We start from the raw sequence: 13044 nt of genomic DNA, 5'->3' as shown, positions 1-13044 counted from the left end.
GTTTGTTTATGAGTCCTAAGCTTCACTAAAATTACATTTGCAAATTTAGTCACCTAGTCTCTAAAGAAAATTCTTAATGCATTAAGAGAACAGTCAGCTTGGATTGCATGATCCATGGAAGAAATGCAGTGACAACAGATTCAAAAATGTGATACAAGTTTCAAAAGAATAATATGAGAAAAAAACAGACTGGGAAACCTGGAGCTGAAGATTTTACTTTAATTTTTTTAAAGTTTCCTTTTTTCTTAGTTACTGTCATTTAATTACCTTGGAGGCAACTGACTGAGAAAAATACAGTTACAACAAAAAACTTACAAGATTAGAAGAAGAATAATTATTCCTTGCTTTTTATCTAAATATCACATTTCTTAAAATATTAGCAAGTAGATTGTTGGATATGCACATAGTGATCACATGTATAAATATAAAAATAAAACTGCAAGTCTTGTTCTTGGATAGACTACTTGGCATAGTAAAGGTAGCGATAATATTGTGTAGCTTAAAAGGCAAAAAAAAGCCAGTGGACCAAGCCATTTTACAAGTAAGTGCATGATTTCTTGAACAAATGCATTTAAACAAACAAGTAATAAATACAGGGGACTTTCAAAAGGGCAGCAAGTGATAATGGTCACCAAAGGCTATCTTTGCACATCTAAAGAGCTGGTTTAGCAGCAAGACTTTTTGTTAACATGAAGAATCTGGTGACATGTTGGACAGCCGTGATACACATCTTTGAAGTATTTGACAAAAAAGGGGATCAAGCAGCAGCCAATCACCAATCTGGAATTCAGATTGAAAAGAAAGGTTTTTGTCCATATCAGGAGAGAGAGAAGTCTTCTGTTTAGTTGAATAAAGGATTAAAGATACCATCCTTACCCACACAGGATGAAGAGCAAGCACATAAGCCACGCAAAGGTACCAGTTTTGTAGCTGACGTCAGTTGTGACCTGCTGCTGACAGTAAGGGCAAGTAGTTCGTCCTGGTGAACGTCCCAGTTCAGTTTCATAGCTGACAAACTTTTGTAAAGTTGAAGAATTTGACTTGGCTAAAACACAGAGAAGGTTACCTCAGCTGGTTATCATTGTCCAGGTACACAATGATCACAGCATTTAACTTTGGGAATTCTGTATCAATAATAATAACCATACATGGAACTTCCAATATTAAGTTTAAGTTACTTAAGGTTGGTTTGTTATGCTTCTATCAAGAATTATTACTTGATTGGGGTTAAGAGCAAGTGAAAGTAGTTACATTGTACATGATAGTTCAATAAAGCAGTGACTTACCAGCCGTGGGGAAATGGGTTTTGTAAACAGATTGTGCTCTAGTTGTTGGGGGCGGTTTGAAAGGTGTATGCAGGTTGTACATCCTCACTTCATCTGCACTTATGTCCACTTGAAATACAAAAAAAGGTGAGGACCACACCCTAAAACTGGAATAGCTGACAGAGATTTCAAAACATCTCTCAATGTAGGGACAACACGTTAAAGGCCATTAAGAAAACAAACACTAGTTTGGTCTTGACCCACATAAATCTACAGATGAGACCTTTCGATGGATAAGTGCTTATCTATTTAATTTGATGGAACACAAAGCAAGAGACGATGATCAGAAAATAAATTCACACACACGTATAATGCTCTACCTGGTATAGTATACGGTGGAGGAAAGTCAGTTTCATCCCCAGTTTCTGAAAAGTCACTCATCTTCTAAAGAAAAAGAAAATGGATGATTTAACTGAATATAATTTTTAAACAAATGCTGATTTCAAAGCATATTTTCTTCATGAATCTGCTGCTCACTTCCAGGTCAAAGTTGCATATTTGCATGAAAAAAGATAAGGAATTAGATAGACTTCAGACAAGTTAAACAAGTTCTGACTATAAACACATTACCATCACTAGTACTTAAATATAGAACACGAGTTTTAAGGAAGGAAAACACTTTCAATAAATTCAGAGTGTACATTTACAGTATGGCCTTATTGCAAATATTCAGTAATATAAAATATAATGTATACACTTAATTTGTGAGAACCCATGCCTTCTCCCTCCATACCCATTCTCTTTATTTCCCATTTATATACCACACAAAAGAGAAGGTATGTGACCAGGTGAATATCAATAATTGGTAATTGACTCTTTGACTGTTGACATACATTCTTGATTAATCTGCTTCCACCATTCTAATATGCTTTTAAATAAAAGGTAAGAAATATTTCACTACTAATTACGGTACAAATACAGCTTACATGTACTCAATACTAAATATAAATGAAAGAGATCACAGTGGTTTGTCTCCGGTTTCTGTGGCGCTGAACCTGTAGCTCTGAAATATATGTTAAATAATGAATAGCATGCAGTCTTTTTGTAAATTTGTCTGTTATTTTTAGAAATATTACTTTTTTCAGTGAATGGACAGCCTTGTCAGATCCTGTGTCCCATTTGACCTTTTCACACACTTTGGTACATTTTAGTGATGCAACAACATTTAATAGCTTGCAAAGTGGCTGAGATTACTCACAGCTGCCCCCTTCTGCCTGGAAGCAGAACTGCATGTGAGGGCCACCTGTGAAAAGGATACCAGACAGCTAAGTGCCTCAGCTATTAGTCATCATTGTATCTGAAAGATTGCAATGCAACTGGTAGTCTCCCTAACACATATTTTAGATACTTACATAAAAAGAACTATAGTGCTGTAGTAATGCAAGGCATCAGTACTGTATTTCACACCAAAACTGCCATTTCTGAGATCACCATATTCATTGTTTCATAAGTGCACATTGAATGGGAATCTCATTTGAGAGGGCTGTCTGTCTGTGATAAATTTGATAACTTTGTATACATAAAATCAAACATTTCAATTTCATTCTCTCTCTCTCTTTCTCACACTCTCTCTCTCACACACACACACACACACACACAAATGATTGTACCTTTTGAGATATATGTACACTCATTTTCTAAGACCACTTGTCCTATTCAGGGTTGTGGGAGGATATACTGTATAACCGTCTGTGTCCTTATGCTACCTACTGCTAGAAGAGACAATACTAAAATATTATTTAAAAAAACAGCCAAAGCCTTCAGGTAATGATGCCCTACTAAGTCTAAGTTAATAACACATGTTTCAGGCTTGAAACTATTATTTATTTAAATTTGGAAACAATTGTTAATGATAATCCAATTAATGTAGCTATTTTAGATATTATAATGTATGCTTAGAAGATTATGAAACATAAAATAAATACTTAAAATGACAATATTCATAGCAACATCACTAAAATATATATAGAATGGCTAAATACTGGCTAGAAATGTAACTTAGCCAAAGTCTGTTTGTTTTAATAATCACAGGCTCTTACCAAAACTCAGTTAAAAAAGTTCTTACCTTGCCTGTCTGAAGTCACAATTCCACGGCATGTCAGTGCTCAGTGAACCACTGATATCATTCATTTTAGAACTCCGCCCCTTCACCCAAGTTCATCTGAATATCCGGTGGACATTTTTTGATTGTCAGATAATATTGCTTGAGACAACTAATACACCAGGGGCGGGGAACCTGTTCCATGGAGGGCTGGTGTGGGTGTGGGTTTTTGGGATGGCCTCTCAATCAGTCAATAACAGAGGGTTCCCAGGACTGGAGTTGAGAACCACTGCTTTATTATTGGCTGATTGAGAGGTCATCTCAAAAACCCGCACCGGCTCTCCGTGGATCAGGTTCCCTACCCCTGCAATACACCAAAATACACTAACAGGGCCAGAAGAGTTTTGGATAAGCCTTAATACAAATTTCAATTAGCAATCATGAAAATGTAATTCTATACGATGATGATTTGCATCCTTTTTCAGCACGGAGTGTTTATACCTCAGCTAACATCTCAGTGTGTCTCCATCCATTTTCTATGTACAGTGTCATCATCTGGTGATAGATTTGCTAATAAAAATGATTTATTTGAAAGATTCGTGTCATCAACCATTACGATTTCCTTTATGTTACACTAATGCACATTAAATTCAGCTTCTACAAATACAAAATTTCCATTTAGAATTCAAACTGTAACACTGAGTCTCAGCTATATGTCTTGAGATTTGACCCTCATGTCAGTCAGCATTACATTGATCCAAACCTGCCCACTTAACAGTAAATGTGAGGTACACCTCAGATGCCTCACTTCACACATTTTACATGAACATATTTTAAATAAAGTTCAGTTGCACTCATTCATACAAGATCATTTTATTCTTACCCAGCTTAGTCAATTGCAAAGCAAAGTCAATTAGCACTTGGTTAAAATAATTAACATTGAAATTGGCAAACATAATAATAGAAAGTTATATGTGCCTTTGAGTCAATTAATTTCAAAGACATTTAAGTCAATCATCCTTAAGGGGCAAAGACAGTGAAAGAAAATACTGTATGAAACTAATTTAAACCAAATTAATTATTTTTAAATTAGCGCATTTGAACGTTTCATTGTTACCGCAGTCTACAGTTATTATCATATGGGTATTACTAACATGTTTTGCACTTGTGGTTATTATGACACAAAGCAGGAAACAGGAAGCGAAGACTAGGGAGGAGATGATGGTATCAAGGGAGCTGAATTCTATCACACATCACTAAACTTATCTCTCTGTCGAAAAAAATGCATAGAATCTGTGGTGGAGCCGCCAAGCTGCATTTTTAGCAGGTCAACCTTTCATTCTGACACTTTCTGACACTTCAGTATGGGTTTTGAAGTCTTCAGGTCAGTTTTAAAAGATTGCACTCTTTTAGCATATTCAAGCTAAAGTTCCACTTTTACAGTTTCTTTTAGTTTTTGTTCTTCAATAAATTTGTCCCAATCTGTTTCTTCCTGCAAGAAAAAAAAGATTTGAAGATATTAGTACATGTAGCTTAAAAAGGTTATGGGCAAAAGGCAGGGAACAACCCAGGATATGTACACACACACACACACACACAAAGGTTTGTGATTATATCTTTGTGGAGACTCTCCATTTATTTCTAAGAGGAAAACACTAACCCCAACATGACGACCTTAACCCCTACCCAGTCCTATCCATAACCATAAGTAATCAAATAAAATACGAGACTTGTGGCATTTTTAGTTTTTTGATTGCATTCACAGATCTTTGTGCGGACCTGAAAAATGGTACCCACAACATCAAAATAACAGGTTTTTATTACATTGTGAGGAACATTGTCACAATGTAATGCAAACCTTATCTACACACACACAAGATTATTCACCTACCCTTGCCTTTACATCTTTGGCTAATTCTACTTGTCCCTCCACAAATGTAATAAATTCTTCCAAGGTCCTCTCTCCGGAATAGGGAATCACCTGTGCAATGTGTGACAGAAAATTAATATATTACTCTTTCGAAAATTCTTTTAATTTTAAATAAATCATTTGTAGCACCATATTATCCATTAATAAACAATAGGCACATCTCTATGGACTGTACCAACCTTCTCTGAATGGACAGCAGGGAAAAATTTGAAGGAAGGGTTACGCTCCAGGAAGATGATGTTGATGTCATTGGCTGTGGTATCTATTCTGGCGACGACCAGACTCTCATGATTCTCATACACCTTCCCAAGCTTTTCCCACAGAGGAAAAAAAGCTTGGCATTCTTTACACCAAGGAGTATCTGTACACATGCAGTGTATATGGACAAAAGAATAATGACAGAGATATCTCAATGTTAACATACAGACATTACCTTTTGAACTATTCTGTTCAATACTATACTAACATGCACTACTTTGTAGACCTGAAATCCTGTATGGGGTAGTAATTGGATGCAGGGCTGGAGAAGGGGTCTCACAGCCGGCTGGGGGTCCCCCTAGGTAACATTTGTCGACATGGGGAGGAGGTCTCTATAAATTGTTGTGAATTTTGTATGACTGTCTCTCGATATAATTTTGCTGGCTGGGGGGAGGGGAGGCCCAGGGGCAGATGCCTTCTGATGCCCAGCCTCTTCCAGTACTGGTTGGATGGATGAATATCTTTATAGAATTCGGGGGCAAATGTGTCATTATAATAATAATAACAGAAATAGGTGCAATAATATATCTTCTAGATTATGCAGTTCTATAATATACATGAAACCATAATTAGAATGGAGAAACAATAATCATATTAATCGGTCATACATACAAAACATTATGAACACATTCTTCTTCTCGTTGAAGGCAACCTTCTCAAAGTTCATGCCCACAAGTTCCTTAACAGGCTTCTTGTCCCAGTTTTTAGGAATTGGTTCACTTTGTAACTTGGCCTAAAGGTAATACAAGAAAAACGTTAAGAATTCCGAAAACAAATTCAACCAATTAAAGCAAAGGCTTGAGAAAAACCATAAAATACCTTTGCTTTCCCAGCCAAGTAGTGCAGGCAGTGGGCTCGTACATTTTCTGTAGTTATGTCCCCTGATTGCATTTGGTACTGTACGCTGTCCGTCATGTTCACTATTCTGACCATGGGGGTTTCTACGGCACGGACTCGGAAATACTCCAGCATGCGTCCGTTCCTGTGCTCGTTTGTATTCATCAACACGAATAAGACCTGGAAAAGTGGAGTATTTCACCTGGACAACTTAAAATCTCTATGTATCTATATAGATACATAGTGTGTGAAAACAGACATTGCTATTGATTACTTTTATTATTGCTATTATTACTTTTTAGAATTTTTTCGTTTTAATTTCACATGGTTTCCATTTTCACAGCTGCATATTTAATAATAATGCAATTTAAACCAGCAATCAATCAAACAAACAAATACCTTGCCCTTGAATTCAGCTGCAGTTCTTTCAAAAGCCATATAGATTTCTTCATAGTGTTCTTCACTTTTGTTTGCAAAAAGTATGGCATGGTTGTTGATCACGGAGTTCAGTATTCTTGCGGATGTCTTGCATTGACACCATCAAAAAGGGAATATAAAACCATATTCATATGTGAACAAAGTCTTGAAAAGTCATGCTTTGGTTTCTGTGATGGTTTGCGTGACATACATACCGTCCCATTAAATTCAGTCACTAGATCCATTTCATGCATTCTAATGAATTGCACAAGATCCTCCTTGGATGTGTGGCTGGAAATTTCATACTCTTCTGATTTTTTAGACTGGAGTAGAAACAAGGGTTTATTAAAAATAATATTAAATTATGAAAGTATTCAATCTAACACTAAAATTATACCAAATGTAAATATGTAAGACAAATCAGGGGGAGCCAGGAATATCCCCCCAGGAGGAATTTTCAGAAATTCCACATGACAACTAAACTACAAGAAAGTATTAACCGAAAGAACCACAGAATTATGTTCAGTATCATCCAATTACATGTAAAATCCATGCATGAATTGTACTGAAGCCCGAGAACCAATTCTTAAACACTATGACATACAAAACAAGAATAATATTTGCAATTTATTTTTACTACAACCAAAAAAAAAGTGCTTCGGGACACAGGACAGCTGCTTGAACTTACCTTTTTAAACAGTACAATTGTTTCCTTAACAATTTCATACTTAGCAAATATGTTTTTACTTTTGGTCACTCCAAAAGGCAGATCTGGGATATCAGTAGCAGCGTCATAAAACACCTCCACTGTCCCTTTATCAAGTTCCTGTCGTGATAAACAAGTCATACAGATGTAAACGGGTGTAAATGAGTTTGAAGCCATTTCTTGGTATGTAATGCAGCTTTAAGTAGAAAATGTACCTTGAAAAACCCGATTACCACCAGGTCATCGCCCAGAAGGAAAGTCTCTGCTTGCGTGGTGTTTTTGATCACCTCAGCACTGTGGCCTGTCCTCCTCTTTAGCCATGTAATAATATGATCAGCACTTCTTAAAACTGAGATGGGGGCAGGAGATGACAGGGTACTGCATTACAGCTGCCCATGTGACAATGGGAACTTTTGCGATGGTGAAGTGTGACGTTTTCCATTCATTTACCTGGGCAGATAATTGGATTTTGTTTGTCACCTGAGACATAAAATCTCAGGAATGGAGAGGCTGTCACGTTAAGCTCTTTGGCAAGCTCTTTCTCCTGCGAGACATCAACACTTCCTAAGCGTATTTTTGATGCCTCTGTCTTGAGTTGAGCTGCAGCCTTGGTGAACTCCATCATGAGGCGATGAAAATCTGGAGTGAGTGGAGCTTCTGAAAGGTACACAGGCATATTTCAGTAATGTACCTTACAGAATCTTCTTAATGACCACATTATAGGCCATGATACGTTTAGATATAGAAAGGGCCAGCAAACAGAAATTCCGTAATTTGCAATCTGTCCAGCAAGCTCAGCCCTATGACAACACATTGACATGCAGAAACACAAGTCATCATGTTTGTGAGGCATTTCAGTATAATTTTAAGAAAGCAGCAATTATCTGGCCAATCAGATAAGGATGTATCTAATTACCTTGGGCATATATTGCTGCCACCAATTAATCACTTCATAGCTGAATGTATGTGATATCAACACAGGTATCATTGATCCAGAATTTCCAGGCCCAGAATTTGCTGCTTGGGATCAATAAGGTATATATTTCTGTTGTATTTAAAATAATCAGTCTGTCCATCATTTTACACTTGAAATGTTGGGTTTCATTTGCCTTTTAGAACTGATGTATTTGCATTAAAAACAGTAACAGTTTTTGCACACCAAGGTTTTTACCACTCTTCCATTTGTTTCATAAACTGCAGATTTTTTATTCTTGTTATGCATTGGAAAGTTGAGTGTACAACTGTAACTGAAAATCCATCCATCCATCCATTTACTTCCACTTATCCGAGGTCGGGTCGCGGGGGCTGCAGTCTCAGCAGGGAAACCCAGACTTCCCTCTCCCCGGCCACTTCCTCCAGCTCCTCTGGGGGGATCCCGAGGCGTTCCCAGGCCAGCCGAGAGACATAGTCCCTCCAGTGTGTCCTGGGTCTTCCCTGGGGCCTCCTCCCAGTGGGACATGCCCGGAACACCTCACCAGGGAGGCGTCCAGGAGGCATCCTAAGCAGATGCCCGAGCCACCTCATCTGGCTCCTCTCAATGCGGAGGAGCAGTGGCTCTACTCTGAGTCTCTCCCGAATGACCGAGCTCCTCACCCTATCTCTAAGGGAGAGCCCAGCCACCCTGCAGAGGAAACCCATTTTGGCCGCTTGCACTCGCGATCTCGTTCTTTCGGTCACTACCCATAACTCATGACCATAGGTGAGGGTAGGAACGTAGATTGACCGGTAAATCGAGAGCTTTGCCTTTTGGCTCAGCTCCTTCTTCACCACGACAGACCGATGCAGCGCCCGCATCACTGCTGACGCCGCACCGATCCGCCTGTCGATCTCCCGCTCCATCCTTCCCTCACTCGTGAACAAGACCCCGAGATACTTAAACTCCTCCACTTGGGGAAGGACCTCCTCCCCGACCTGGAGAGAGCTCTCCACCCTTTTCCGGCTGAGGACCATGGTCTCGGATTTGGAGGTGCTGATTTTCATTCCAGCCGCTTCACACTCGGCTGCGAACTGTTCCAGTGAGAGCCGAAGGTCACGGTCTGATGAGGCTAACAGAACCACATCATCTGCAAAAAGCAGAGACCTAATCCTGAGGTCACCAATCCGGACACCCTCAACGCCCTGGCTGCACCTAGAAATTCTGTCCATAAAGGTTATGAACAGAATCGGTGATAAAGGGCAGCTCTGGCGGAGTCCAACCCTCACCGGGAATGAGTCCGACTTACTGCCGGCAATGCGGACCAAGCTCTGACACCGGTCGTACAGGGACCGAACAGCCCTTATAAGGCAGTCCGGCAGTCCGTACTCCCGGAGCACTCCACACAGGACTCCCCGAGAGACGCGGTCGAATGCCTTCTCCAAGTCCACAAAGCACATATAGACTGGTTGAGCAAACTCCCACGCACCCTCCAGGACCCTGCCGAGAGTATAGAGCTGGTCCACTATTCCACGGCCAGGACGAAAACCACACTGCTCCTCCTAAATCCGAGGTTCAGCTATCCGACGGACCCTCCTCTCCAGCACCCCCGAATAGACCTTACCAGGGAGGCTGAGGAGTGTGATCCCCCTATAGTTGGAACACACCCTCCGGTCTCCCTTCTTAAAGATGGGGACCACCACCCCGGTCTGCCAATCCAGAGGCACCGCCCCCGATGTCCACGCAATGTCGCAGATGCATGACAACCAAGACAGCCCCGCAACATCCAGAGCCTTGAGGAACTCCAGGCGGATCTCATCCACCCCCGGGGTCCGGCCACCAAGGAGCTTTTTAACCACCTCAGCAACTTCTGCCCCAGAGATAGGTAAGTCCACCCCCAAGTCCCCAGACTCTGCTTCCTCATTGGAAGGCGTGTCGGTGGGATTGAGGAGGTCTTCGAAGTATTCCTTCCACCAATCCACAATGTCCCGAGCTGAGGTCAGCAGCGCACCATCCCCACCATAAACAGTGTTGATGCTGCACCGCTTTCCCGCCCTGAAACGCCGGATGGTGGACCAGAATCTCCTCGTAGCCGTCCGGAAGTCATTCTCCATGGCCTCGCCAAACTCCTCCCATACCTGAGTTTTTGCCGCAGTGACCGCCGAAGCCGCGTTCCACTTAGCCTGCCGGTACTCATCAGCTGCTTCCGGAGTCCCACAGGCCAAAAAGGCCCGATAGGACTCCTTCTTCAGCTTGACGGCATCCCTCACCACCGGTGTCCACCAGCGGGTTCGGGGATTGCCGCCGCGACAAGCACCGACCACCTCACGGCCACAGCTCCGGTCAGCCGCCTCCACAATGGAGGCGCGGAACATGGCCCATTCGGACTCTATGTCCACCGCCTCCCCCGGAACATGGGAGAAGTTCTGCCGGAGGTAGGAGTTGAAACTCCCTCTGACAGGGGATTCCGCCAGACATTCCCAACAGACCCTCACTATACGCTTGGGCCTGCCAGGCCTGGCCGGCTTCCTCCCCCACCAGCGGAGCCAACCCACCACCAGGTAGTGATTAGTTGACAGCTCCGCCCCTCTCTTCACCCGAGTGTCCAAGACATGCGGCCGCAAGTCTGATGACACGACTACAAAGTCGATCATCGAACTGCGGCCTAGGGTGTCCTGGTGCCAAGTGCACATATGAACACCCTTATGCCTGAACATGGTGTTCATTATGGACAATCCGTGACGAGCACAGAAGTCCAACAACAGAAGACTACTCGGGTTCAAATCGGGGGGGGGCGTTCCTCCCAATCACGCCACTCCAGGTCTCACTGTCATTGAAGTCCCCCAGCAGAACAAGAGAGTCCCCGGGGGGAGCGCTCTCCAACACCTCTTCCAAGGACTCCAAAAAGGGTGGGTATTCTGAACTGCCGTTTGGCGCAAAAGCGCAAACAACAGTCAGGACCCGTCCCCCCACCCGAAGGCGAAGGGAGGCTACCCTCTCGTCTACTGCGGTAAACCCCAATGTACAGGCGCCCAGCCAGGGAGCAATAAGTATGCCCACCCCAGCTCGGCGCCTCTCCCCGTGAGCAACTCCAGAGTGGAAGAGGGTCCAACCCCCTTCGAGGAGACTGGTTCCAGAGCCCAAGCCGTGCGTCGAGGCGAGCCCAACTATATGTAGTCGGAACCTCGCAGCCTCGCGCACCAGCTCAGGCTCCTTCCCCACCAAAGAGGTGACATTCCATGTCCCTAGAGCTAGCTTCTGCAGCCGAGGATCGGACCACCAACGTCCCCGCCTTTGGCCACTGCCCAGCTCACAACGCACCCGACCCCTATGGCCCCTCCTACAGGTGGTGAGCCCATTGGAGGGTAACTGAAAATATTAGTCAAATAAAACAAGTTTTCTTTATAACATGGAAAGAGTATGTAACAGTTCATGACTGACATCCTATTGACTGGTTGTGTGGTGATGTACTGGTTGTCCTTGTAATGCACTAGTTAAGTGTTTCATTTCATGAAACAGAGCAGAATTTGATGTCCCTTGTAGAAAGAATGCCTTAAAATTTCTCTGTTGTTATAATTGTTATAGGAGGTTACTTTCATGAATTAAACATATGACATTTTCTTGCTAATAAAGGTACCCAAATGGTGAACATGCTGTAAATTTATTTATTATCCAAGAATATTGAGTGTATTTTTAGTAAATCTTAAGTCAGTAACATGCAAATATAGAAAATCTCATTGTGTGCAAAAACTTTTGACTGGTAGTGTATACCAACTGTGCTCATGTATCTGTTTCTAGATTTTCATTCATTAGAATAAATATTAACATAGTAGCATGCTAGCATTTATCTATGTTCTTCTGCCTGAGCTTATCAAATGTAAAATATAAATGGCCATACCTCCATTAATCATTTACTGAGTGTGCATTTTTAGTTTTTTTTATAGATATACATGTATAATGAAGCCATTTTATTGATCATACAATCACAAAAATTACGTCTGAAGACGTCTCTAAATTTTTTCTCATCCCCGGACTTTGTGCAAGTTCAAGAAACAATAACATTTACACAATGCATATGAAAAAGATAAGACTTAAGGATGTCCCATGTACTCACGGAAACTGACGAGCAATTGCTTATACTGTTTGAGTGCCTGGTCAAAGTTGCCTTTCTTCAGAATGAGAACGCCCTTTTCCTCATTTATGGGGCTTTTAGCAGTTCTTTTGGGTTTGGCATCTTCTGTCTGATTTTCAGAAGTGACACAGACTGCAGCCACAATGAGCAGGCAGGCATGTAGTGCCTTCATTGCAAGGGAAGATCAGGAAGGGAAAAGACCGAAGTTCTGAGTGGTGATCATTATAACGAGATGAAAGAACGTGTTCCTCTGTGATTGTTCAGTTACCACGTGGGAACGCCGAGGTTATAACTGATAACGGTGTGTACTTTGGTAATGGACTTGTTTTATCACTTAGGTGTTTGAACTGAACAAGGTGACTGTAGGTGACTTTAAGATTTTTAAAACATGTTCAGGGAGAACATTAACCAAGGTTTTTATATAGAGCAGAGCATTGTGTATGTGTGTGTGGCGGGGGGTTGTTATTGTCTTGCAAATAGCATAG

At 41.6% G+C, this 13044-nt stretch overlaps 2 protein-coding genes across 4 annotated transcripts; both read right to left on the bottom strand.

Annotated features, from left to right (window-relative positions):
- Window positions 1-203: 203 nt before the first annotated feature.
- LOC111845563 (lipopolysaccharide-induced tumor necrosis factor-alpha factor homolog) lies at window positions 204-3452 on the bottom strand. Of its 3 annotated transcripts, none has more exons than XM_023815069.2 (6): window positions 3391-3452; window positions 2524-2568; window positions 1646-1709; window positions 1287-1394; window positions 877-1045; window positions 204-780 (listed from the first exon to the last, which is right to left on the bottom strand). In XM_023815069.2, exons 3-6 carry the CDS (start codon window positions 1704-1706, stop codon window positions 666-668), a joined length of 453 nt encoding a protein of 150 aa, XP_023670837.1. In that variant the 5' UTR covers window positions 1707-1709; window positions 2524-2568; window positions 3391-3452; the 3' UTR covers window positions 204-665. The 3 variants fall into 3 exon arrangements, with proteins under 3 accessions (XP_023670837.1, XP_023670839.1, XP_023670838.1); XM_023815071.2 differs by having other exon boundaries at window positions 1646-1706; window positions 3391-3447; XM_023815070.2 differs by having other exon boundaries at window positions 2402-2568; window positions 3391-3435.
- A 315-nt stretch (window positions 3453-3767) lies between these two features.
- On the bottom strand, window positions 3768-12788 carry LOC111845562 (protein disulfide-isomerase). Its single transcript, XM_023815067.2, has 11 exons — window positions 12542-12788; window positions 7965-8171; window positions 7730-7863; window positions 7497-7634; window positions 7024-7131; window positions 6791-6916; window positions 6374-6571; window positions 6167-6287; window positions 5476-5657; window positions 5258-5347; window positions 3768-4858 (listed from the first exon to the last, which is right to left on the bottom strand). The coding sequence occupies exons 1-11, from the start codon at window positions 12729-12731 to the stop codon at window positions 4790-4792; spliced, it is 1563 nt and encodes a 520-aa protein (XP_023670835.1). The 5' UTR covers window positions 12732-12788; the 3' UTR covers window positions 3768-4789.
- Window positions 12789-13044: the final 256 nt, after the last annotated feature.

Source organism: Paramormyrops kingsleyae, chromosome 5 (genome assembly GCF_048594095.1).
Source record: "Paramormyrops kingsleyae isolate MSU_618 chromosome 5, PKINGS_0.4, whole genome shotgun sequence".
Taxonomy (NCBI): Eukaryota; Metazoa; Chordata; class Actinopteri; order Osteoglossiformes; family Mormyridae; genus Paramormyrops; species Paramormyrops kingsleyae.
This window is presented reverse-complemented; position numbering and strand designations above follow the sequence as displayed.

What these genes read in the sequence shown, in the direction of transcription:
- LOC111845562 (XM_023815067.2), bottom strand. Translation starts at nt 12,731, where the DNA reads ATGAAGGCACTACATGCCTGCCTGCTCATTGTGGCTGCAGTCTGTGTC. An exon ending in CAATTGTACTGTTTAAAAAG is followed by an intron (nt 7,132 to 7,496) that starts GTAAGTTCAAGC and finishes TTTCTACTCCAG; the next exon opens with TCTAAAAAATCAGAAGAGTA. An exon ending in TGACTGAATTTAATGGGACG is followed by an intron (nt 6,917 to 7,023) that starts GTATGTATGTCA and finishes TGTCAATGCAAG; the next exon opens with ACATCCGCAAGAATACTGAA.
- LOC111845563 (XM_023815069.2), bottom strand. Translation starts at nt 1,706, where the DNA reads ATGAGTGACTTTTCAGAAACTGGGGATGAAACTGACTTTCCTCCACCG. An exon ending in TCCACCGTATACTATACCAG is followed by an intron (nt 1,395 to 1,645) that starts GTAGAGCATTAT and finishes TTGTATTTCAAG; the next exon opens with TGGACATAAGTGCAGATGAA. An exon ending in TTGCTCTTCATCCTGTGTGG is followed by an intron (nt 781 to 876) that starts GTAAGGATGGTA and finishes TCTGAATTCCAG; the next exon opens with ATTGGTGATTGGCTGCTGCT.